This window comes from Bombus vosnesenskii, unplaced genomic scaffold (genome assembly GCF_011952255.1).
Source record: "Bombus vosnesenskii isolate JDL3184/JDL3185 unplaced genomic scaffold, Bvos_JDL3184-5_v1.1 scf7180000013309, whole genome shotgun sequence".
Taxonomy (NCBI): Eukaryota; Metazoa; Arthropoda; class Insecta; order Hymenoptera; family Apidae; genus Bombus; species Bombus vosnesenskii.
The window spans coordinates 1,921,304-1,947,011 of record NW_022882958.1 but is presented as its reverse complement, the minus strand read 5'-3'; the positions used below and the strand labels follow the sequence as shown (position 1 = coordinate 1,947,011).

Sequence of the window (25,708 nt, the reverse complement as noted above, 5' to 3'; positions counted from 1 at the left end):
GCAAATAGTCAAACGAATTAATTTTCAGAATGACTTATATGTCATCAAAAACTTTCATTTATGTTTCTAAAAAGTAATAAAATGCATTACCGTAATTGTCCTATTTCAATTATACAATATTAAATTATTCTACTACATCATTTATTTTTCTTAATTTATATTTACAACAATCTTTTGTTTTATTACTTGTAGTCTGTATTCGGCTAGTAATAAATTATATGTAAATAGCTCACTGTTTAGAATATCACTTTGCAATTAAAAACCTAAACTAGCAAATTTCTATTGTGATTTAATTTCAATGTACTTTGTTTTATGTATACGTAAGACACTAAGTATCGTTAACGTGTGTACAATTCCGCTTTCTCTTGGCTATATATCATCACATGTATACACTATTATTTACAGAAATGCACGCTAAAATTATAAATTTTTAGTGTTAAGAAATTCACCTTATATGAATAAAATAATCTATAAAATAATTGTTATTAGTTTATAGCCCAATAAAAGCGATCCAAGCAATCTCAAACGATGAAAAAAAAAATTACATTACTGAAAAAAAATATTTAGCGTTTACGTGATTTTTAGGTTGAAAAAAAATTAATGCATACATACAAAAAGCTTATGACTTTCATTTTTTTTATGAATATAAAATTCGTAAATATTTCTTACGAAAATGGAGCGCAATTAATATTTTTGATAATGTTCTAATGGAAAAAGTGATAAAATACAAAGTTTTCGCAAAAACTTATGTACTTTACAAATCCTTATCATAACTTAAGATCGAGAAATATGTTCATACTCTTTTAGAGATATTGATCGTTGAATAATTAAAAACTCATATCCTTTCCTTTTAATTACAATATATAGTTATATTCAATAACTTTTAACTGATGCAAGACTGAGGGGTCTAGCCTTTTGTTTATTCTTTCTACAAGAAAGCAGAATACTATTTCATTAATTCCAGAGTTAAATATACATCGAATATAACTATCTCCTTATTCTAATATTTACAATATTTCACATTGTTTTTGATAAAGTACAAAACTATAGTACTTTAAAAGAATGAACGGAAAAATAGAATTCTTATCTACCTATTCAATTGCGAAAGTATAAATTCTATAAAAGAGGAGAAAGTTAATATTTGTTTTCTCTTTTAAGAATGTAATCATCCGTTAGCAAATATCATATTTGTAGTTTGTTCTTAATTTTACAATAAATACATAAGACAATATAGCTCGCGTACGCTGCGTATCACCACAAAATGATGTCATTCTAGATATTTCTTTTGATGTAAAATTTTCTTAGGTTTTCAGTTAATAGAAAATTTATATAATGTTGAATATATAATTTGTACAAATTTTGCAGACATCATATGAAATAAGACATCATTACTTTAATACCTATCGCAGTGCAATAAAATATCAGTTAATGTAAGATTAATTATTAAACGATAAATCAATCATTAAAGTTTGAAGACTTTTATGTTGAAACGTAGTATAGTTTGAAGTGGTGAATAACTGTATATAAGCTACACATCTATTGAACATACATGATCAGTATCGAAAATGCAAAATATGTTACATGCGATTTAGGAAGGCATACATTTTGAAGTACGTATTTAAACATTGTACGTAATAATATACCCTACAAACACATTAATTTGATCTTAGTTCGTTATCAAATCTTACAATAATTGCACTGTAATAAAAGAGACACAGATACGTAAACATAATTTCTTACATATCGGAAATATTAACGAATAGAAACTTAAAATTTTAGCATCACTTCTTTCCAAGAAACCCGATATATTTAAAAAAATTATTAACTATATGTTAAGAATATTTATAAACTGATTATTTTCACACCTCTCCTAAAAGATCCTAAAAAGATCATTCAATCCAGATAGAATTCTTGCATATTAAATAAGCAATGGAATAAACTTTATACATAGGTACAAGTCACAAGTAGTACTAAATCACAGAATAAACTGTGTAAAGAACTTCACGCTTAAACAATAACCATGTTTAAAGGAGCATAATATAAAATGCTCAGTCAGGTAAAACAACACAAGGCTCCATCGAAATTACAGTTGTTTAACAACGCATTCAAGGACGGTAATAAGGAAGGAGCACTAGGAGTTAGCATTTGGCGGAGGTGGTCTTCTATCATAGTCTCGTCTATAATCTTTGTTTGGTCGCCATTCGCTAGGATAATTATCTCCAGGGTAACCTCGACCTCTAAAGTGGCTCGGGGGAATATCAGATGGAGGATAACCACCGCCACCTCCACCTCCATATCCTCCTGGACCGTATCCATAACTGGGTGGTCCTGATGAATATCTATAATAATCACTGAACACGAATTTTATGAATATTATTTTTATTCAAAATCTTGTTTCATTCTTTTAAATTTATAACTTACCTCCGTTTGTCATTCATATGGATATTACGGTCGCGATCTCGATCTCTGTCACGATGATATCCACTAGACATTCGTCCATAAGAATCAAACCGGTCACGTTTATGATCTCCAAATCTAGGTATTGATAATCTAAATTATATATTGTATTATACAAAAACGAATCTGTACTGTTTCTATCACACTGATTATACATACCTTCCATCTCGCATATCTCTTCCATCACGGGATAACCAATGGTCATCCTCTCTGCTTCCACTGTAGTGTCCACTTATACTGTAACTGCCACTATCTCTCCTAATTCGCTCATCTTTACTTCCACTCATCCTGTCCATACTTCTATCACCATGCGCTCTATCTCTGTCCCTATCACGTTCTCGATCTCTCTTCATGTCTTTGTATTTTGATTCTTTCTCCTTGTGTCGTGGCGTGTCCACACTATTAGTGGTACTTGAAGTAGAATTTGGCGTCGACGTAATGGGAGTAATGGTGGTAGCACCAATAGTAACTGCAGATGTATTGCTGATACTGTTTACAGCAGATATAATCGAGAGATGTTTCTTACTCGGTGTGCTGCTACTATTTGAATTTTCTTCCGTATCTTCGATCTTTCGTTTTTGTGTTCTACTCTCTTTAATACTTTCTACTTGCTTTTCGATATGTTTTTCAGTATGCTTCTATAAAATAAATTACATTGATGATATTTCTTACATTGTAATAATATTAAAATAAGAACAAATCTCTTATTATACCTTTACATTACTTGATTCTTCTTTCTTTTCTGGGCTAGACGTAGTACTTGTATTACTTTCACCTCCTTTTTTCGTCGCATGTTTATACAATTTATAAAGTTTCTTCGCATCGAATTCTGTAAATTTAGACACAAAATACCATAAATTACTTCTCCATTCTTTGATTTGTTCAGGATCTCTATATTCTTCTAGACAAGTGTTAATTTGGTTTCCAATTTGTACAAGACACTGTCTCGTGTGAGCGACTTGTTCCGCTTCGCTCAAAGACTGGTCTGGTCTATCCAAAGCCTTAAGTGCCTTCTTTACTGGTCTCATCTTTTCTTTGCACTGCATAGTAGAAAATACAATATTCAAACTATTGTGTAAATTTGATATATAAAAGTAACATTAAATTTTTAAAATAAATTAAATTAATAACCTCATTAAATATAGAAGGATCCAAATCACCAAGAACATCAAGAGCTCTTGGTTCATTATTAGCAGTAAAATGCATCGGACCCGCTGCTTGTTTTGCTTTTTTAGCCTTCTTATTTTCTTTTTTCTCCCTTTTAGCTTTCTTTTCCTTTTTTTTTTCTTCTACTATCTCTTCTACTTCTTCTTTAGTTTCTTTCTTTACGACAACCTCTTCTTCTTTCTTTGTAGATGGCTTTAAGTAAAATAAGCATGAAAACATTTATCTATAGAATATTTCTTAGAGTTAAATGTAAATATGTAACACAAATATACTTTTAATTGTATATAAATTTACCTTTTCAACTTTGGATTTAGATTTATTACTTTCTTCACCTGAACTATCATTTTCCTCTATAATTTCTTTTGTAATTGCAGTTTTTGTTTCTTTTGGTTTTCTTGGTTTTCTTGCTTTAGTCTAAAATTAATATTTGAATATATTAAAATACAAATATGAAATGGAAGATGACAAGGTTTAGGAAAGGAAAATGCAGCAGAGAAGCGCTCATAGAGGAAAAAGAGGCATTCAAACAGTGATGTAAGGAAAGAAAGGAAAGGCACGAAGAAGAAGAAATGGGGAAGATAAAGATGATCAAAACAGAACAAGAAGCGTGGAAATACATTAACAGATATAGAAGAAATAGGGAAGGCATAGATGAGGATATAAGCGAAGAAGAGTGGAAAAATCATTTCATGGAAATTTCGGAAGGGACAGAGCACAAAGAGAGCCGAGAAACAGGGGGGCATAGAGAGGAAGAGAAAGCAACGGAGGGGAGAAAAGATAATATAAGGAAGGAAGAGGTGATTTACCAGCTAAGGAATTTGAAGGAAAAGAAAGCAACGGGGGAAGACGGGTTAAAAAATGAGGTGTGGAAGTATGCACCGAAGGAAGTGAGGGGAGGAGGCGTTATGGGAGTTATTAAAGAAGATATGGAAAGGGGAGGGGATACCAGAGGACTGGAAAAAAGGGGTGATATGCCCGATATATAAGAAGGGGGACAAGAGAGTAGGGAAGAGCTACAGAGGGATAACGCTGATGGATACTGCAAGATCTGCGCAGGGATATTGGATGAACGTCTGAAAGCAGAGATTGAAGACAAATTGGAAGAGAGCCAATTTGGATTCAGAAAAGGAAGAGGAGTGACTGATGAGGTTTACATGATAAACCACATCATAGACAAACAGCTAAGCAAAGAAAGAGGAAAATTATATGCCTGCTTTGCGGGCTTAAGAGCGGCGTTCGACAGGCTAAACAGAGGGAAATTGGAGGAGAAAATGAGGAAAATGGAGATTAGAGAAAAGCTAATCCAGAGGATTACAGAAATATACGAAGAAACGAGGAATATAGTGAGAGTCAAGAACCACAACACAAGAGAATTTTGGACTGTGAGGGGAGTCAGACAAGGATCCTCATTGAGCCCGATGTTATTCAACATCTACATGGCAGGACTAGAAGAAGAATTAAGGAAGGGACAAGCCGGGGGCATAGTGCTAGGATAAAGAAAGGTATGGTTATTGACATACGCAGATGATATTGTGCTGGTGGCGGATAGAGAAGAGGAGCTAAAGGAGATATTGAAGAGACTCAAAAAATTTTTGAAGGAAGCCGATTTGGAGCTGAGCACGGAAAAGACTAAAATAGTAGTCTTTGAAAAAAGAAGGAGCAAATGGAGGCAAAAAAAATGAAAGTGGGGGAAGCAAGAATTAGAAGAGGTGGACAAGATAAGATACCTAGGGTATATACTGCAGAAAAACGGAAGTGATGAGAAGCGCATACAAGATAGGAAAAAGAGAGCAACAATTGCAATGAAGAAAACATGGAGCGTGGGAGAAAGAATATTCAAACAGGACTACAAAAGGGGAATGAAGATGTTTGGAGCACTGGTAGAGAGCGTGGCGCTGTTTGGAGCAGAGGTATGGGGATGGAACATGGAAGAAAGACTGGACAGAGTTCAAAGGGGATATGTGAAATGGATATTAGGCTTAGATATGACAACACCAAACTATATACTGGTAGAGGTATGCAAATTAATAGAAATGAAAGAGAAAGCATTAAAAAGAGCAGCAAGGTATGAAGAGAAAGCCCTAGAATCAAAAAAGAAATTAGTAAAGGAGTGCATAAAGGAAAGAGAGAGAGAATGGGGGAATGGTCAAGAAGGGAAAAGAGCAAGAAAGAGAAAGAAGGGACTAGAAGAGCTAAAAAAAGGAGGGACGCAGATAGAAACAAGAGAGGAGTAAGAAAGGATGACAGCAGACCAAATTATAGAAGAAAGAAGAAAAAGAGAAACAGAAAAGAGGGGAAAAAGGATAAGGGAATCCAAGTATAACATACACTACAGAAACATAGCCAAAGAGAAATTACCAAAGTACTTAGAAGGGAGGATGAAGTGGAAGGACAGAAGAATACTGGCAAGATTCAGATGCGGAAACGAGACCAAAGCAAGGGAATACTGGAAAGAAGAGGGGGGGAAAAAGATGCAGACTATGCAAAAGGAAAGAAGAAGATCCAAGACATGTAATAGAAGAATGTGAAATAACGGGAGGACCAAAAGACATAGGAAAAACGCTGAACGAGACTGGAGAAAGTTTAGCAGAACTGAAAGCAATAATAGAGAAAAGAAGGGCAAACGACAAGGAGGAGGTACAACAAGGAGGCTAAAGACCAAAGTGGCAATAGTTTTTAGTCATTAGTTGATAATTTATAGTTCCTAATGCTTAGTTTTTAGAGTAGTAGAATAAGCAAGGTAGTGCAATAGAATAGAGTGGAAAAGAGAGGAGGTAGACATGTAAGAAGGGAATTAGATGTAAGAGATGTAAAACCGAAAGTTCGTCCAAAGCCGAAAGGCACGGACTAAACAATAATAAATACAAATATGAAATGAATAATCTATAAATTATAAATCTATATATCGTCACCATACAAAGATGAAAGCCATCAGGAATTTGGAAATTACCTTAAATTGATATTCAGGATGTGGGATAAGGACATAACCCTGCCAAGATAGATTACAACGATAAAAGGGATTTTTATGGGAATACAATAAAAGTAAAATAATATATCTTACCACTCCTAATTTGGAGTCAATTTGTTTTTTGAGTACTTTTAGTAGATATTCGGCTCGAGTGTTTATTTTTTTTAATTGAAGTTTGCTACCATTTGGGAGAAGTTTATCACCCAGTTTCAAATTATTATCCATTTTTATGATTTCCCATGAACCCATGCCATGTTGGTATATACCTCTTAAAAGCCTAGAATCATCTTCGGAGCTCCAATCACAATCAAAATTTGCCGGTTTCAATCTGTGTAGTACCATTTATAATAAAATAAATACGTATGTGTGTATATAAATATATCTTAATGCAAAAATTCGATAAAAAATATACTCACTTAATATCAATATGCCAATTAGATCGTTGTTCCGAATCCGATGGTAAAGCTTGTTCTAGAGGCTCTAATTCCTTTACCGCGGCAGAGAAAGATTTTGCGTTGACCATAACTCCCCCAATTTTAAATGTAGGACCTCTACCTCTCTTACGACCAGGACCTTTACCCTCTTCTTCACCTTTATTCTCTTTCGCGGTACTTTCAAACTCAGATAAACAAGCTTCACATCTAGATTTTAGTTGATCTCCTAAGAAGCGTAATTCTGACATTGGCTTTTCTTGCAATTCTGCATCCGCCGCAATATCATCTAATCGTTTCAATGGTGCAGGGAATTTTTTATAGCTTTTAACAAACCTTCGTATCTGTGTAATAAAAGAATTTAAATTTACTCAAACACATGTAGATTATTATAAAGTACAAAACCTAAGTACATACCTCTGCATCAGTGAAACTTTTAATATTTTCTCGCGGCGTAACCCTTGGTCTACCTCTTTTCTTAGGACGCTCATCATCGCTACCATCAACCTCACTTCCGGAATCCTCTCCTTCTTCACTATCATCGGCAGATAGCTTTTTCCGCTTTCTTACTCTTCCTTAATAATGAAGCAAACATTGGATAATATATAATATATAATATAATTTAACGCGTTACATACCTTCTCCACTTTGATTAATTTGCTGCAATGTTTTTCGACTTCTTGGAGGTAAATATAAATCCTCCATTTCTTTTGACTTCTCTTCTTCTTCAACTTTTTTTCTGAAATTTTCAGGAATAATTTCGGCCTAAAATCAATCAGAATACAAATGTTTTAGTTATTTTTTTATACATAGAAATATTATAAAGTATATTTGATATCAAAAAATTAGATTTACCCAATCTTTACTCTCATCATCATTATCATTGGGTTGATTAACTGGTTCGGATTCTTCTTCGAATGCTGCAAAACTAGCAACTTTGAATGCTGATAACAGTTCATCTCCAACTGTTGAAGGCCCTTCATCTCTCGTTTCTGCTCTCCTCAGAATTTCATCAATATCACACTAATAAAATAAAAATAATAAGAACTAATCTTTTCATCTATACATATAGTCTTAAATTAGAATAATTTAAATTCTTTAGAATAATTACAGTGGGTTCTTCATCTCCGTCCTCTTCATCTTTAAATAAATCTTCAGCTCCAAATTTTAAAATAGCATTTAAATCTTCTTTATTAAATGGATTGTTATTGGTCCCTGCACTTTTTTTATCTAATACTGTTCGACCAGTTGTATCCATCCGTTGAATTACAAGATGATCCAGAACCATTTTTTGCTTTGCTCTTTCTACTATTTCCTCCTCTACAGAATTTTTTGTTACTAAGCGGTAAATATTTACCTATATAAAATGAAGCATTTTTTTTAATAAAATGTTTACTATTTATGATTATAATGTCGATACAAAATATTGAAATACCTGATTCTTTTGTCCAATACGATGTGCTCTAGCTTGTGCTTGTAAATCATTTTGTGGATTCCAATCTGAATCAAAAATAATAACGGTATCAGCAGTAGCAAGGTTGATACCAAGACCACCTGCTCTTGTTGATAATAAAAAGCAAAAATCTTGCGATCCTTCAGCATTAAAATGATCTAATGCTTGTTTTCGTAATTCTCCTTTTATACTTCCATCTAATCTTTGAAATGGAAAATGTTTCTTTTGTAGATATTCTCCAAGAATATCTAACATCCTGACCATTTGACTAAATATTAAGACCCTATGACCTGTTTCTCGTAATCTCACCAATAATTTATCAAGAAGAACTAATTTTCCAGAACCGCGAATTAGTTGCTGTAAATAATCTTCGTTATTGTCCTTCCTTTCACTTTCAGTAGGTTTTGTAAGGAAAGCATGGTTACAGCATTTTTTTAATTCAATAACAATATTCAAGAACGTCATAGTAGAACCTTTAACACCTTTCCGTAATGCATTATAATTCTTGGTTAATATCCATTTATAATATTGTTTTTGCAAAGATGTCATTTCTACTCGTAATATTTGTTCAACTTTAGCGGGCAAAGATTTTTCTACATCTTTCTTAACACGTCGCAAAATAAATGGTTCTAATTGTTTATGTAATTTGGAATATCCCTTTTGAGCTGCATTATCATGCTCTTTTTCAAATTCCTCCCATGAACTAAATCTATATAAACAAAAAGGACGGTTATAGAAAACTATTATGACTAAGAGAAAATTTGTAAAATCATAACAAGTTACTAACTTGGTAGGCATTATAAAGTGTAGTAAGGCCCATAATTCCTTTAAACTGTTTTGTAATGGTGTACCAGTTATTAGGAGCCGGTGATTCGTATGAAATTCAGCGAGAGCTTTATACAAGAGCGAATCATCGTTCTTTAATCGATGAGCTTCGTCTACTAACAGTACGGCCCAATTTAAGGCACCCAGAAACGCTTTATCCTTAAGTACTATTTCATATGTCGTGAGTATGGCGTTAAATTTTAATCTCTTTGAGCTATAACACCACTCATACTCTCTAATCTACACAAAAACAAAATTAAATTTTTAATATGTGATAAATATATTTATAATATGCAACTCTTTTAAATATTGCAAAAGAAATTCGAATTTATAAGAATAAGAAGATACTACATACAACATTACGGGAAGTAACGTCACCCAGATATGTAACAAAATTCATATCTGGTGCCCATTGTGACATTTCTCTTTGCCAGGAAGTCATTGTCGAAAGGGGCACCACTAATAAAAATGGCCCATAAAGCTGATGTGTGTGGAATAAATAATAAAGGAAGCATATTGTTTGTATAGTTTTGCCAAGACCCATTTCATCTGCTAAAATAACACTGTAAACGAATAAAATTCATTATAATATAATATGTATATTGAGAGATTATATAAAATAGTGAAATATAATCTACCTATTCTCTTTGCACCAAGAATGGATCATCCAGTTCAATCCATCCATTTGATAGTCTCTAAGAGTCAAATCCCGACCTTTTCCCATATAGTCTGGTTGTCCTTTTAACTGATGGAATTTGGGCCTAGACTTAAGAACTTTGCAATGTTTGCTTGGTGTTCTTTTTGACTCTTCTCTTTCGCGAAATTCTTTTATTTTGTCTGGCCATTTTTTAACAATCAATGCTCCATCTTCCCATGTAGCCTCAGCATAGGGTAAACTTTCCCATTTACAATAATAATCTGGATGATCTGAATCAGGTTTATTATATTCAGCAATAATTCTTTCAACATTATTGTAACTTTTCAGGAGATCTTGTTGAAGTTCTAATTGGCATTCAAAGTAATCTATATCTTCGGGTCCAGCATAATCCCGCCACTGTTTGATTTCCCGTTCTCGTTTAATAAAATTATCTAATTTTTTTAATCCCTTTACTTTTTGTGCTTTCAATGACTCTTCTGATTCCCATGTATTATGTATATGAGACCATCCCTTCCATTTTATTGAATATTGCAGTTCGGTTTCTTCATTAGACAAATCCTCTGGATTTGGATTGCCATTTTCTTCTATAGCATAAATTGTTGTGACATTGCCTGTAACTAAAAGAGGATATGCTATAGAAGAATATCTGAGAAAATAAGGATATGATCACGTTTGTGATTATTTTGCAATTTACAGTTTGCAATTATTTGATAGACTAACCTCCCTTTTTACCAACTCTTTGTCCCAAAATTCGTTCAATTGTTTCTGTATTATCTGGTTCTGGATTTGCAGTGTTACCTTCTTCAATTTCTACAAGATCTTCACTATCAGTTCTCTCTTCACTTTCCTCTTTGTAACTAATAGCAGTTCCACTTCTTCTTGTAACTTGCCTAACAGATTTAAATTAACATTAATTTATCAGTATTATATGGTATTAAAGTATTTTATGGTATTTTATGGTATTTTTGAAAAATTATATATATATATATATTTATATAAAAATTATATATATATATATATATATTTTTCAAAAATAAAATACTATACCAATACCTCCATACAATAGCAATACCTCCTGTTATCATCACTATCAAAAGAAGAATTTTCTGATGATTCTGAAATTCGTTTTTTCCTTATCCTTCCTTTTTCTTTGGCTTTTTGTGCCGCGCGTCTATTCAACGACTTACTAGGTGGTGGTCTCCTGCTTTCAACATTATCAGATTCAGAATCTGAACTGTCTGAGTTCCATGAATTATGTGAACTGCAAAAAAAAGACAATGCTAGCACATGTGTATTTAATAATATAAGAAATATTATAATAATGAAAAAATGAAATACGTTTATAAACTTCATTGTTTGATACTTTTATCACATAATATAAGTTTATTATTTCAATGATATATTTAAATTATACTTATTAAAATCTTGCTTCTACTTTTCAATAATAAATACAGATTAATTCACATGCTTGATATAAAAATGTCCTCTTCTATAAAATATTAATGAATAATTAACTAATAATTAATACAGCAATTTACTGTGTAATTTATTAAAACTGTAATATATAATAAGGAAAAAATGTTCTTTTTCTGGTGTAATAATTTTTACTTACTTTTAGTAATAAGAACATAAGGTTTCTAAGTGGTATTTTGCTATAGCATATTGATAAGATTTTGTATATATACATGCAGATAATCTAACACAAATTCAGGTGAAAGATTTCATACTTATTAAATAGTTCTTTTTGAGTAAAAATTTTAATGAATCACGTAAGTGCATATGAATAAATATATAGCACAAACTAAAAGTGCAATAAATAATAAAATTATTTAATGCAATGCAATAGTTTACTCAACAAAACAAAATTGTAGATAAGATAGAAAACAAACAATAGTGCTATAGTGGAAAAATTTATTTGAAGCACTAAGCTTATTAAACACAAATATAAACATCAAGAATGAAAAATATAAAAGCACATTGATACACAATATATGCAATACAGAAAAGTGCATACATGATTAACATAAAAGCTTCATAGAATTATTATCACAGCTGAAGTTGCAAGGTACAAACGTACTACATAACAGCTACTTGTATATTATATTAACCAAATTCATTTTTCCAATAAATATCACTTTTCTAAATTATAAAAATTAAGACTTATAATATTTTTGATTTTATGATTATGATTCTACACACTTTTGAAATATAATTGAATGTTAAAAAATAAAGAGCTTCATTTTTTATATTTGCTCAAGTAGATATATCATAAATTTATAAAATACTCTTTTAAAAAATGCAAATTCTGAATTACCATTGTCTAAATAATAAAACTGCATTTATTTATTATATGTAGTTATATTAATTCAATTCATAAGGAACTGGAAGGATTATAGAGTTTATAATTTCAATTTCCGATAATTACTTGAATTTTTTCATATTACTTACCCCTTTTTTTTAAATTTCTTGCGACTATCGCTATCGCTTTCACGTTGTGTAGCAAGCCTTTCAGGCTCTTTCCTAGAACGGCTAGATCTTCTGATTCCATAAATGTCAGGATTCTCATCCCACTCGCGACTAGACTCATTCTTAAGCCTAACTTTTGTTTCTGTACTGTGATTTGAACTTTTGCTCTGGAAGCTATCACTTTGTGCAGGTGCATCCGACTTCTCTGATTTATCAGAATCAGAACCTGATCCAGACCCGGAACCACTTGAGGAGCTAGAGTCACTGCATTTGCAGTTGGGCAATGTTTTATTTCACTATCATTGTTTATAATTCACAAAATATATAAACATCAAATTTTCCAAATATAAAATATCGGCTGTTAACTTAAAACAACAATTGATTGCAAACCCAAATTTTATTGATGATTTCATTCATAATGATTATTGAATATTGAACTATAATTTTGTAATCTTTCATTATAGAATGGTCTGGAGTGAAAAATGTAGATAATAAACTCAAAGGCGTTATATATTTAATAAAGTAAATGTTGATTTGTCAATGCATATTAATTAATTGCAATAAATTTAGATAATTTGAAATAACTTTAGATACTTTAATATTAGTAATTTTATTCTTGAGCATTTATATTTCAATATATGTATTTGTGAAAATATTCCCGTTTTTTACCTTTCTGTACAATCTAAATTAACATACACTATGTATAATATTATTAGGACAAATTATCATAAGAAGTAAAATGAGTAGAAGCAGTAGGATACTAGCTCACCTAGTGTTTAAATTGTTTCAATATACAAGAAAACATTGCATGAGTAACAGAAACTTGAACATTGTGCTTATATAAAATTCAAGGGATACATTAAATTAGCATGATTGTCAAAGCAATGTTAATGCTATATAAAGCTATAGCAATACACAAAGTTAAGTAATTCATGTCAAATAATCCCTTACATATCAGAAAGTCAAACACACATTATATAAAGGAATAATATCTTACTATTATTAGCTGTTTTAGATTACTATTATTAGCATATTATATTGGTAACAATTGTGTAATACTTTATTGGAATAGTAAAATATAAACACATTGCCTTATGTCTTGGACTTTCTGAAAGGAAGAGATTAGATAATAGTAGTTTCAATACCAACCTTTCCGATCCAGAACCAGATCCTGTATTGCTTCCAGAAGAAGAACTATCACTTTTACTTTCATTTTCAGAATCAGATCCAGATTCTTTACCAGACTCAGACTCTAACGTTTTCTGTAATTTAATAAGACAAATCTAACAATATCCTATCTTTAAAAATATATAAGTCGCAATGTGTTGTTTGGAATAGTTATTACTCATTAATGCTAATATAAGTAATTTTCTGAATGTATTATTTATGTCTTTTAATATAGCAGTCCTTTAAATTTATTTTAGCATATTTTTAACATAATAGTACAACATCTTTCCCATATCTTGGCATATTTTTAATGTTCAGAACATAGCTTGCAGATAAATTAACAATGCCATCTATCAGGAAGATCTTTCCTCCATTTTATAATTCTTGGCCACCATTTTGTAGTTAAGAAATGCTTAATTTTCAGGGTCTTCAGAAAGCTTTCTAAGTACACTTCAATAAAATATTAGGAACCTAGCATATTTGATCTTACATCTTTGGATTACATTCAATTATATATTAGTAAAGAAAACATATAATTAGGTATCTACATTAATATAGATTAAACTACTAAAGACTAAATATCAAACAGAAAGATAGTTACATACATGTACTAAAGATTCTATTCTTTAAGAAAAATATTCTTCGACCAAAAGAAAGTTCACAAGCTTTGAACAAATGAAGTATTCTTTCTAGATTTGCTATGCATTGTATGTAACTATCTTAAGCCATGGCTTGATAGAAGAGTATTACAGAATTTCCTGTAAATGATTAATTTAAGGAACATATACTTCTCTGTAAATAACTAGTATAAGGTATAATGGGTATTATAGAATAATGTAATTCAACATTTTAAGTACTATACAGATTTATTGAACATTTCAGCAAGTACATTATGCACAATACTTGACTAAACTTACATCTGTTTCGTGAACAACATATAAGTTAAGAAAGAAACTGTTCACACTCACTTCACAATAATTCTATACCATCATTAATTTCAATATCAAAATAATATTTGTGATCTGCACCTACAGTTAAATATTTTTAGCATTAAAAGATTGACAAAGATAAATAATACCAAATCTATGTTGGAGACAATATAAAATACAACTCTGTCATGTGAAACACAATATTGTTTGAAAACAAACCCTATATTACATTCCATCTTATGAAAACAATCTATATCTACAGTTATACAGCAACACCATGTGCTTCTATATAACAGAAACAAAACTTTTGTAGATGAAAACTACTGTTATTTTGACCAAGTTTTGTTTCTTCAATAGGTTCCAAAACTTTACCTTTTTCAAAACTATTTATAAGATTAAGAAATGTTTGAAATGTTAAAATTGTGCATATTTTGCTGCTACGTAGCAATATGAAAACCAAAATACAGTTACTTCAAATATCATACCATACTTAATTCATTAACGATGATATAAACGTCAATGAATAACTCTTATATATAATAAACATATACTTCAGTATATAATATGTATGTAAAAATTATATCATATCTTACGAACTTAAGAAACAATAAATTTTAAATACTCATTGCATAGAAAGTTTTATATTTTACTTCTTCAGATTTAAGTAACACAAGCGGATATAAGCTTGTTTATGATATTTATATAATCAATCCTTGTTCTTGAAAGTTTCAGTATTATGTTTTGTTATGTAGATCTTGGTAAAATGTATTATCCAATATTATATATTAAATATTATACAACTATAAAAATGTATCTAATATAGGATAAATGTAAGGCCTGCATTTATAAGAATCATTGTCCCCCTTAATTTTATACCTTATTTGTATACAATTCTAGTAAAAATGACATTCAAAGTTACAAATGTATTATCTTGCGGTTATTTGTAAACAGAAAATAAATGTATGATGTACTTGTGTCCACACAAATTCAAATTTTATGGAAAACATTTCATAAATTAAGAATCAGATATTATTCATAATATATAAAAATTCTTGAAATACAGAGAAATGATTCCTCCTAAAGGAAAAAGCTCAGTATATATGAAATATTTTCCATGTGAAAAGCATGTAATTGTCAGAGCTTTTGCAGGTGATTGTGCTACACAGTCTCAACTATAATACAGAGAATGTGTATCAATCTTTGAGCTTAATTTGCAAAAATGGGTCTATTTAAAATTTTTGAATAAGCATGGACCCAAGGTAAAGGAGAATGCAAGGAATCATTTTTAACGAAAATTAGGGTGGAACAATGACGTTTTAAGTGATAAATGTCAAAATGAATGAATGTAAACAAACTTATAGGTTATTAAGAAGCTAGAAACTATGTAAAATTGCAGAAAATTGTGATTTAGTGAAGACAAGTCCCTGAGCTCATAAGGTCAGTAAGACCCCGCCCTATACGCAAAAACCTTTTAAACAAATTTCCAGTGGTTTTTTTCGTTTTTACGAGGATTTTTCTCCTTGTAGATCAATGAAACGCATGTGACAACGCGATTTTTCCCTACTCCAAACAACACCACTGCTATATCACGCAAATTGTTCTTTAAAACAACATTGACGCTCGTATTGGCAACGGAAACAAACAATTATTGCTAAAAAAAATTGACGAAAAGCTAAAACTTAAACAATTTTCGAACCCGACCACTCACCTGCATCATTCCGTCTGCGCGTCGCACCGATATCTCGATATAACATGCACCACGCACAATATCACGTTAATTTAATAATTAAACTGTCGTGTATACACGTATCCGTTGTATTAATCGACTATTGATACACAAAGTCGCGACATTGTACAAAATTATCGAATTTCCACGTACTATATGTTCACAGGCCTGAGCTTGGCCGCCATTTTGTGAACTAGTCTCGTTCTTTCGCCCTCCCCGACCGTCCTCCGTCTACCGTTCCAACATGCAGCGCGCGCGCACCTCTCCCCTCCCCTTCTTCCATCTACACCCCTTAGTAAAATGAACGCCCTGTAAATCTGATAAAAATTAGATCTTTTATCAACATAATTTCAAAATCTGTAAAAAGACCGTCCTTTACAAAAATAAACATTTACATTCTACAATTTTATTCCCCAATTTTTCAAAGAAATATCGTTTTAATGAATTATATTAAAACGCAGTCAGAAAACGGAAATCGTTGTATGCCAGCCATTTTGATTACTCACAGAAATTTTACCCAGAATGCCTGGTGAGTTTTTCTGTTGCTCTGTATATGCGCAATTATAGTGATCGAGTAATCATGCAATGAAATCCGTTTACTTATATAATTCGTTATAACAATTTTTTCTCATTTTATAGAAAATATCCTTTAAAATGTAGGAGAAAATGTAATTATTCAGTTGTAGTAGTTAAATTTAATGTTCACTTAATCCACTTTAAGAATAAAGACATTATATAGGAAAAATTTTTACAGAAATATGTTTTTGTGTACATATAGAAATCATGAATATATAATATTATTTTCGAGCTCAGAGACTTAATCTTATTTCTTAGGACGTTATTATGAAGCTATGTATGATATCTTGGATACTGTATGAAAGTTAATGATGTTACCATGCAAAGTGAATAAGCGATTTTATAAAGCAACATAATATGTAAAAGCTGTCGTTTTACATCAGATTGGGTAGAGACAAAAGACAAATTTGATCGAATTGAAACTATAAAAATATTAAGTACATTAAATAGAAAAAAATATTTTTAATAAAACAAATAGTTTTACCCGGTCCAATGAAAACCAGCTTGCATTTTCGCAGGCGTTGTAACTAACGTATTATGACGAGAATGAAAGACGAAAAATATTACCCAGACACCCGTGGCACGTCATATCGGAAAAGGAAGAAAAGCCAGCGGGTTCGATATACGATTATTTACGATTTCCGGTTGAAAGTCGATTTCTTGCCTCGATGCCTTGATCATTCCATTCCACATATCGATATCTCGTTTGGCGATGGGCGCGTAAAATAATTATATGAAACTGCTACAGGTTAGCACAATATTAAAAATTAATAAAAGTAATATATACATATATTTAAAGTAAATTCTTAAACTTAAAAAATTAATTCTTCATTGTATTTGATCTATGTGTATTATTAATATCCTAAATATGCTATATATTCATAGTTTTATACATTTATCTTTATTGTAAGAAATAAATTAAAAATAAAATACGAAATGGATAAATTTTCGCGGGAGCGTATAAGTTATTTCGGAAATTCGTAAAAGAGACAGTGAAATGTATTTTCTTTATTTACATTACAACTTTAGGTTGTTTACAGTTTTCAATATACATATGACATAATTCCAAGAAAAAGATAAAAAATGTTTAAGTAACGCAACAAATTATGATTTATATATATATGTCGGAGGTGAAAGGTCACCGGAGCCTTCCTTCTGGAACCTTGGAAAGGAACCCATAAACTTGTAATTAAAGTTTACAGTTATAATTAAACGATTTGTCGTCACTCTACCCAATCCTACCTGTTTGCGATTTACGATAATAAACTTGGGCTCAAGGCGACCATCAGTCGCCGAACGTAGCCGCGGTCAACGGGACGGGCGTTTCGTCTAACGAAGGCGTGGAGTTATAGTATGACTCTCATTAAAAGAAATACCCATAGAGGTATACCAGATGATGAGGAATACCAGATGTTGAGGCACGTACACAGCATAAGTCCAGCCAGTCCGGGGACCCGCTATAAAACCTGGGTTTTTTAGGCAATTAAGATTTTTGCAAACGGACAGGCAGCTTTTGTCCCAAATCGACCAATCGACAGCGACGCCGATCGGAGGAGCTGGCGTACCTAGACACCCCACCAGAGGTTGTCTCGGTGGCGACGTTGGGACGAAGATTCATTCCTTCTGGAGACCTCATCGACGAAGGGACTAGCACCGCTTGATCCGCGAGTAGTACACGTTTGAGCTAGGGCAAGTCTATCTCTCATCCCGTTGACCGCGGATTCGTTACCGGACCTAAGACCAGCGTCATTAGCACTACAAGTTATACACCGCTGCTGTTGATTGTCGCGTCGGGAGTGTTCATTCGCGTGCGAGCAGACCGTATCCGCGCGACACCACAACGATGGCCAATTCCAAGGAAGATCCACCGAACGCTCACAACCCTGCTTGTGACCATTCTACGACATATATATATATATACACACACACACATACACACACATATATATATACATGTGTATATATGCATTCTACATGCATTAGTACATATAAATATTAATATTTGTAAATATTCATATCAGAAGTAACCTTTAATTATTCAATTTAAATATAAGATAAAGTGCATCACGTTTTACTAGATAATTATCATGTTTAATTAACAAATTGCAATATTCACACCTCCTATAATAACTCGAAATTATGTGACAATTCAGTCTTAAAGTAATTCAAGGCATAACCATAGTATAATATTATTATAATAAGAAAGAGACAACGAAGATAAGAATGTTGTATTCATTGTCTAATGACAATATTTTATTATAACATATTCACGATACTAAAGAATATATATATATATATATATATATACTTGCATAAATGAGTCATGAAAGTCAACATATGTAATTTACAGACACGCGTTATTCAGGATTGGCCGCCGAGGTTTCTTCTACATCGTCCGCAGTTACTCCTTCCTCTATCAAATCTTTAGCTTCTGCATTGTCTGCAGCTACTCCTCCCTCTATCAATTCTTTAGCCTCTGCATCATCCGCAGTTACTCCTGCCTCTATCAATTCTTTAGCTATTGCATCTGGTAACCAAAGACCACTATCAACACATCGTTTCATGTGATAGAATGCTTCTTTTCGTGGCATCACTGCTAACGTTTCTTGCAATAAAGCATGATCTTGGGTTTCAAAGCATTTTTGTAGAGGCTAAAAAGAATATATTGCAGTAAACACATGCTATATCAAAATAATAAGCATAAATATTTACAATAAATTTGCTTGTACCTCTGGTAGACTTTCAAATACTTCAAGCGGGTCAAGACCACCTGGACCTCGACGCGCTTTTTTCTCCTCTTCCTCAGCTTCTTTAAGGGCATCTGCTACTTTTTCAACAGCTCTTTTACGTATTCTTTCTTTAAATGCTCTCAATTCATCTTCGAAAGAATTTCTATGTTCTAACTCAGCATTTTGAATACGACTAAAGAAGGAACCTACACATGCTCTTGGATCAACATCTAGTTGTTTTGATAATTCTAAAATATATTGCATACATATACATTGATGCGCAACGTGTTCCATTAGATCATGTTTCTGAAATTAATAACATATTGATAAAACAGATTCATGTCATTATCTATTATCTATTACAAACATTCAACTGTATATATACTTACTTCTTCTATTTCTAGGTTAATACACCAGATAACCAAGTAATTTGCAGTATTTTCGCATACTAACTGGGGATTATCTTGTAAAAATTTCTTACTATCTTCATACCTTCCGAGCATACCAAATTCTTTCAACTTCTTCTCGTTTTCTTTTGCAAATTCTTTCATTTTTTTTTCTTTCTCTTCATCTGACAACCCATTGTCATCTCCCTTACGTGGTGATCTCTTATTAATCACTGTTTTTGTAAAACCATCTTGTCCAATAGTATCAACATTCCAAGGTGTTAATTTCTCTTTTTTCTTTATTTCCTCTTCCCTTTCTTTAATCTTTAAATCTTCTTTTTCAAGATCTTGCAAAATTTTTTTTAGTTCGGTTAAATCTGCTTCCTTTTGTTCATTTTCTAATTTTTTAATTTTTTCCTCTGTTTCTTTCATTTTTTGTCGAGTTCTATAAATAATATAAGTTTTTAAATTAATGATGGTAAAATATACATATTACTATTGTGGATAATTTATGTATGTAACTTTATGTTTAAAAATTAACATACTCTGTCTTTTTCCTCTGATGCTCCTCTTGCTCACGTCTCCTTTCTTCCATTCTTTCAACCCTTGCTTGATGACGCCATCTAAATAATGATGGTGTATCAATGTTTGGGTGAGTATCATCCTCATCGTCTGAAATCTGACAAGTATAAATTTTAGCACCATACATACATATCATTGTTTATACATATAATATACTTCATAAATTATTTTAGATACATAAATATACTAATTATAAACAAGTACACTCAATGAGAAAATAGAAAAAAAGACAAATATTAAACAAAAAAATGATATTAGATTTAGTATAATAAGCTTGTACTGAAGAATGTACTCTATTTTTTCTCAATTTATAAACAATAAATACCTAGATAAAAAAATTTTCTTCTAGACAGCTTCTAAATTTCATAATTATTTTATATTTTTGTCAAGTATATAAATAAAAAATTGCTTCGGAATTTCTACTATTACTCTAGAATATTCCATAAGTATACTGGACCAAAACTAGGGTTCCTACCTCAATATCTTTCCATTTGCTATAATCCACCATCGTTCAGCCGGTTAAACGTGCTTTCTATTCAATAATGTATCCTTATGGAACTGATTAGTTTATAAATATGACTTGTGTATAAAGTTTCTTTTATTTTCTTATTTTTATAAAAGCAGAAATACGACGCCCTTACTTGTCGAAGTTTAATTGTCAACTACATTGGTGTGAACATAGAACATATTCGCACGAGATAATCGTTCGATGTATCATACCAGTGACTCTCAATTATTTAAATTGATTCGTACGAAATTAATAAACATATACGATATACGTAATTAACTTTTATTAATAATATTAATAATATAAATTTCATGACATTAGTGATAATAAAAAATATTTGTATACCTCTTTACCACAGAAAATGCAACTTGTTAAAACAGTATATGATAGTTTAATTCAAAAATGCATGATTAAATACTGTAGAAGTTTATACGATAGCCGTATGCGGCAATTTCTTTAAATTTTATTGGTTGTAATCCTTCATTCAAAGATATGGTTTTGCTTTCTACGTATAATATACATAAAGATTGGACATAAGCACGTGTACTCCAAATACGCTGAATTTGGCGTTATATACAGGCACTCTAGATTTGTTGATCTTCAATGAAAACGTTTCATTTAATTCTTTCTTATTCACTGAATTTTATACCTTGAAAATAATGATTGGTATGCGAATGAACGCGTTTAATGATACAGGACTTGGTGAACCAGAACAAGATGCAAATACCGCACTTATAGAATTAGATAAAGGTATGTTTATAGTCTTCAAGTTAACCTCGAATCAATTTTTCTACAGTTCTTATTGTAGTAAAAGATATTTTTTAGGTCTACGATCAACAAAGATTGGCGAACAATGTGAAGCCATAGTGCGATTTCCTCGATTATTCGAGAAATATCCTTTTCCTATATTAATAAATTCTTCTTTATTAAAATTGGCAGAAGTTTTTCGTACTGGCAGTAATTTTTTACGTGTTTGGGTCCTTAGAGTATGCCAGCAAAGTGAGAAGCATTTAGATAAAATTTTAAATGTTGATGAGTTTGTGAGACGTATTTATAGTGTTATACATTCTAATGATCCTGTTGCTAGAGCTTTGACTCTGCGAACATTAGGCAGTGTGGCTGGTATTATACCAGAAAGACAACAGGTATAATTTTATTAACTTTTATACCTTAATTTGTATCTTTTGTTACGTACAAACTTTAAAGCTGAAACATTATTTAATTTATAAGGTTCATCATAGTATAAGAAGATCATTAGACTCTCACGATTCAGTTGAAGTTGGAGCTGCAATATATGCTGCCCAAATGTTTGCTGCACAATCAAAATTATTTGCTGTTTCCATGTGTAGCAAAATATCTGACATGATTAGAGGTCAAGCAACACCAGCATCAATGAAATTACAACTTATACCTATTTTACAATATATGCATCATGATACTTTCACAGCTTCAATGGTATGTAAATGTAAACTTTAAACTTGTAAATAGAATTCAAATATTTTTTTAATAATAAGTTTGTTAAAGGTAAATGAGCTTTGTATGGAACTCCTTGGTAGCTATCCAGCTGTTGAATTTGTGAGAGTCACATTAAGCGCTTTAAGTACACTAGCTTCTGCAACATTAATTGACGTTCCACAACAAGTTGCTCTTTTATTACGTTACCTGCAAGACGATCCAAGATTGACTATCAAACGCCATGCTTTACATCTACTGCATTCGTTAGCAAGAAGAGGAGCACATTTATGGCCGCAGGGCGCACTTAATAATTTGATAGGTAAATATAATAAATAGATAATTTTATGTGATAAATAAAGATAGGTGTTTAATGAATTTTATATTTTAGAAAGTACTACAACACTTCTACAAGATGGTGCTGGGAATAAAGACCTTCTTATACGAACGTTAGACGTAATCGAGGTTATTACTCATTCATAAAATAGTAATGAAGGAAGAAAATTTGTTAAATATTAGGATTTATAAATAAACTTTTAATATTGTTTAATTTAGGTACTTAGTCAGAGTGCAGTAACATGTGATGCAAACAGGGAAGAAGGAAATCCCTTACTATCATTATGTGTAAATGCTTGCTATTCTCCTGATCCTTTCATTGCAGTGAAAGCAATTACTATCTTAGCTAGAGTTGCATGTTATTGGTATGTAATTAATAACTTTTTTATCTGTGATGTTAGAATATAGAATAGCTTGAATTATGTATAACTGAATTTTTAACCAAAATCTTAACTTTTTACTCATAGCTATGAAGAAAATTTGCCAGCTTATGGTATACAAGATGTTGTATCTTGTCTGGAATCTTTGATTGTACTATTAGCATTGGATGACAAGTATTTATATCAGTTGAAAGTTTGTTTACGTTCGACAGTAAAACTATGTCAAGCTCAACCTAGCCATTGTGCAATATTTGTCGATGCTATAGGTAGTACACTCTTCAATACTCATGCAGAAGGTGGACAAAGTGAGAAACAAGCACTTGCTTTATGCGAAGCATTGGGTGCTATTGGAAGTTTAGGTGAAAATACATTACTTCCACTTTTACCAGACATATTAATAAAACTTGAACAAACTGTGCATGTACATACAAAGGTAAAGTTAAACGAAATATATATATGCACACTTCATAAAAGGTGAATAAAATAAAACAAGTTTTTTCAAAGGTAATGTTATGTACGCTACTTTTTCAAATGATAACGGGAGGATATGAATGGAATTCAGAATGTTTGGAAGCAGTAGAAGAGGTTATTAAAAATGTAGATGGTTGGGCTAAATATCGAATTGCACGTAGTGCTGCAAGATATGGTCATCATACGATAGCAACTCAAATATTTAGGAGTTTAAAGGAAACAGTTGCGTCTGAACAATTACACTTTTGGTTATGTGGTTTGGAATTAGTTACGAAAGCTGAAAGTTTTCTCATGTTAGTTTCTATTTGTTGTCTATAACTCATTTTATGGAAGTATATTCCTATTCCTCAAATCATTACAGTGAAAAAGCAGGAGAAATAGAGGGCAGAGAAAGAATTCATACGGTGGAGAAGTTAAACAAAGCTATTGCGCGTTACGCGAGTGCATGCGCTTCATTAAAAGCTGCTAGTACGCCATTACGAAGTTTACAATTTGCTAGCGAATATTCGAAATTACGGTGTGAATTTCTTCAAGCCATTGTGCAACTTTTACATTCATGCAGGTGCTTTGAATAAATATCATAAAATTACTGTTACTCTTAAGTTTTAAAAATTACATAAATATAAATATGTTTTAGATCTCTTTGCACAGCTCCACCACCTGCTATTACATGTACAGTAGTTTTAAGTACAAAAGATGACCTACAGCGATACGGACGTGTTACTAATCAGGTACTTTATTCTATCTTACATTTTCAGTCCCATTTTGAATATAATGCTTACAAAATGATGTATATTTAAAAGTTGAGGAAATCAGCTCAAGAACTTAAAAACTGTGCGGAGAACTACCAGAAACTTTATCAATCAGCTTTTGATGCTGATCCTGGATCATTAATAAACATACGAGCGTATCCTTTTCAATACGTATTTGATTTCTAATTTATAGTTAACTTTAGTATGGTTTTTGACTTGACTTACCGTATACAGATTACAAGAAATTTGTCGTTTGTTAGCGAACAGCATCGAGCGTGTTTGCAACAGTACAGGAATTCAAACGCATCAACAAAACGAAGTCAATTTTAATTTTGGCGATACCGTAGAAATGCGTCAACTGGCTCGCTGTTGCACCGAGTTACGTCGTTTAGCGCCAAGCTATATAGATGAAAAGAAGACAACTACACTTAATCATTCGAGAATAAACTGCTTAGTCTCACAGGTGATGTTATTAGCTGGACCAAAAATGAGATTACCTATACCTCGATATTATTTCCAAGCTTTGCAAGCAACCAGTGTCAAGTTGTCTGTCTCACCGCAACCACGTGTTCTTGGTGAACCAGTATCCGTTCCTCAAGGAAGTCAATTAGCGTTAAAAGTTGAAGGAGTGTTACGACATGGTCGACGCGCTTCTCTTTATCGTTCTGTCGCTGCTGTTTGTATTTCTATTTCTACTTCGCCTCCATCTAAGATTAATTCGGATCAGAAGGTATGAATAAATATATTCGTTATGGTAAATTTTTTTTATACATATCTATATTGATACCAAGTCCATAAAAATAATGTTTACTAGCAGGATTCTAATACCAACGAACTACAGCAAACGGTTACGCCACATCGCGATTTCTTCGCTTGTGAATTCTTACTTTCATTAGGAAGTCCGGGTACAACTACAACACAGTGTGTAAGTAATACCACTAATGTCAACAATAACGTAAACAGTAGTGGTGGACAATATCAAGTCACGGCAAGCGCGAGTATACTTGACAAGGATGGCAATGTGTGGAAATGCGGACCGCGTTCCACGCTTCAAGTCAGGGTACACGAAGAGCCAACTAAAAGAAAGTTACCATAACAATGTGATCGTGTATTTTTTATAATACAACATTGTGCATACACAGCATATAGAATAAAAAATTGTTTTACTTTAATCAAAATTATCATAGTGTTTTATTTTTAATTATCCCCTTATAAAAAAATGTCTTATTTTTTGTAAAAATTGGATTTGTTTTTGTAGCACACATGGCGTTGAGTTAGATAAAAATAAT

The 25,708-nt window shown here is 31.8% G+C and overlaps 3 protein-coding genes across 6 annotated transcripts; 1 reads left to right on the top strand and 2 right to left on the bottom strand.

The window, feature by feature from the left end:
- Window positions 1-605: 605 nt before the first annotated feature.
- Window positions 606-17,441, bottom strand: LOC117234820 (chromodomain-helicase-DNA-binding protein 1). Of its 2 annotated transcripts, none has more exons than XM_033496383.1 (21): window positions 16,230-17,441; window positions 13,575-13,687; window positions 12,408-12,689; window positions 11,032-11,220; window positions 10,680-10,849; window positions 9,940-10,576; window positions 9,657-9,864; window positions 9,264-9,541; window positions 8,459-9,185; window positions 8,135-8,380; window positions 7,879-8,046; window positions 7,662-7,788; window positions 7,441-7,598; window positions 7,009-7,367; window positions 6,686-6,920; window positions 3,919-4,038; window positions 3,589-3,816; window positions 3,171-3,497; window positions 2,617-3,095; window positions 2,422-2,550; window positions 606-2,351 (listed from the first exon to the last, which is right to left on the bottom strand). In XM_033496383.1, the coding sequence occupies exons 1-21, from the start codon at window positions 16,236-16,238 to the stop codon at window positions 2,132-2,134; spliced, it is 5,409 nt and encodes a 1,802-aa protein (XP_033352274.1). In that variant the 5' UTR covers window positions 16,239-17,441; the 3' UTR covers window positions 606-2,131. The 2 variants fall into 2 exon arrangements, with proteins under 2 accessions (XP_033352274.1, XP_033352276.1); XM_033496385.1 differs by having other exon boundaries at window positions 2,422-2,535; window positions 16,230-17,440.
- LOC117234822 (hsp90 co-chaperone Cdc37) lies at window positions 10,941-21,295 on the bottom strand. 3 transcript variants are annotated; one of them, XR_004493572.1, is made up of 6 exons: window positions 20,996-21,294; window positions 20,484-20,617; window positions 19,942-20,383; window positions 19,553-19,858; window positions 19,106-19,474; window positions 10,941-10,983 (listed from the first exon to the last, which is right to left on the bottom strand). XR_004493572.1 is itself a non-coding variant. In XM_033496387.1 (5 exons), exons 1-5 carry the CDS (start codon window positions 21,026-21,028, stop codon window positions 19,181-19,183), a joined length of 1,209 nt encoding a protein of 402 aa, XP_033352278.1. In that variant the 5' UTR covers window positions 21,029-21,295; the 3' UTR covers window positions 18,988-19,180. The 3 variants fall into 3 exon arrangements, 1 of the variants encoding a protein (XP_033352278.1); XR_004493573.1 differs by lacking the exon at window positions 10,941-10,983 and adding an exon at window positions 18,765-18,780 and having other exon boundaries at window positions 20,996-21,295; XM_033496387.1 differs by lacking the exon at window positions 10,941-10,983 and having other exon boundaries at window positions 18,988-19,474; window positions 20,996-21,295.
- Window positions 21,296-21,484: 189 nt separating this feature from the next.
- Window positions 21,485-25,597, top strand: LOC117234821 (integrator complex subunit 7). Its single transcript, XM_033496386.1, has 13 exons — window positions 21,485-21,778; window positions 21,854-22,173; window positions 22,259-22,483; window positions 22,553-22,802; window positions 22,872-22,945; window positions 23,036-23,181; window positions 23,284-23,629; window positions 23,701-23,960; window positions 24,029-24,229; window positions 24,305-24,398; window positions 24,471-24,574; window positions 24,654-25,149; window positions 25,237-25,597. The coding sequence occupies exons 1-13, from the start codon at window positions 21,688-21,690 to the stop codon at window positions 25,513-25,515; spliced, it is 2,886 nt and encodes a 961-aa protein (XP_033352277.1). The 5' UTR covers window positions 21,485-21,687; the 3' UTR covers window positions 25,516-25,597.
- The last annotated feature ends 111 nt before the right edge of the window (window positions 25,598-25,708 follow it).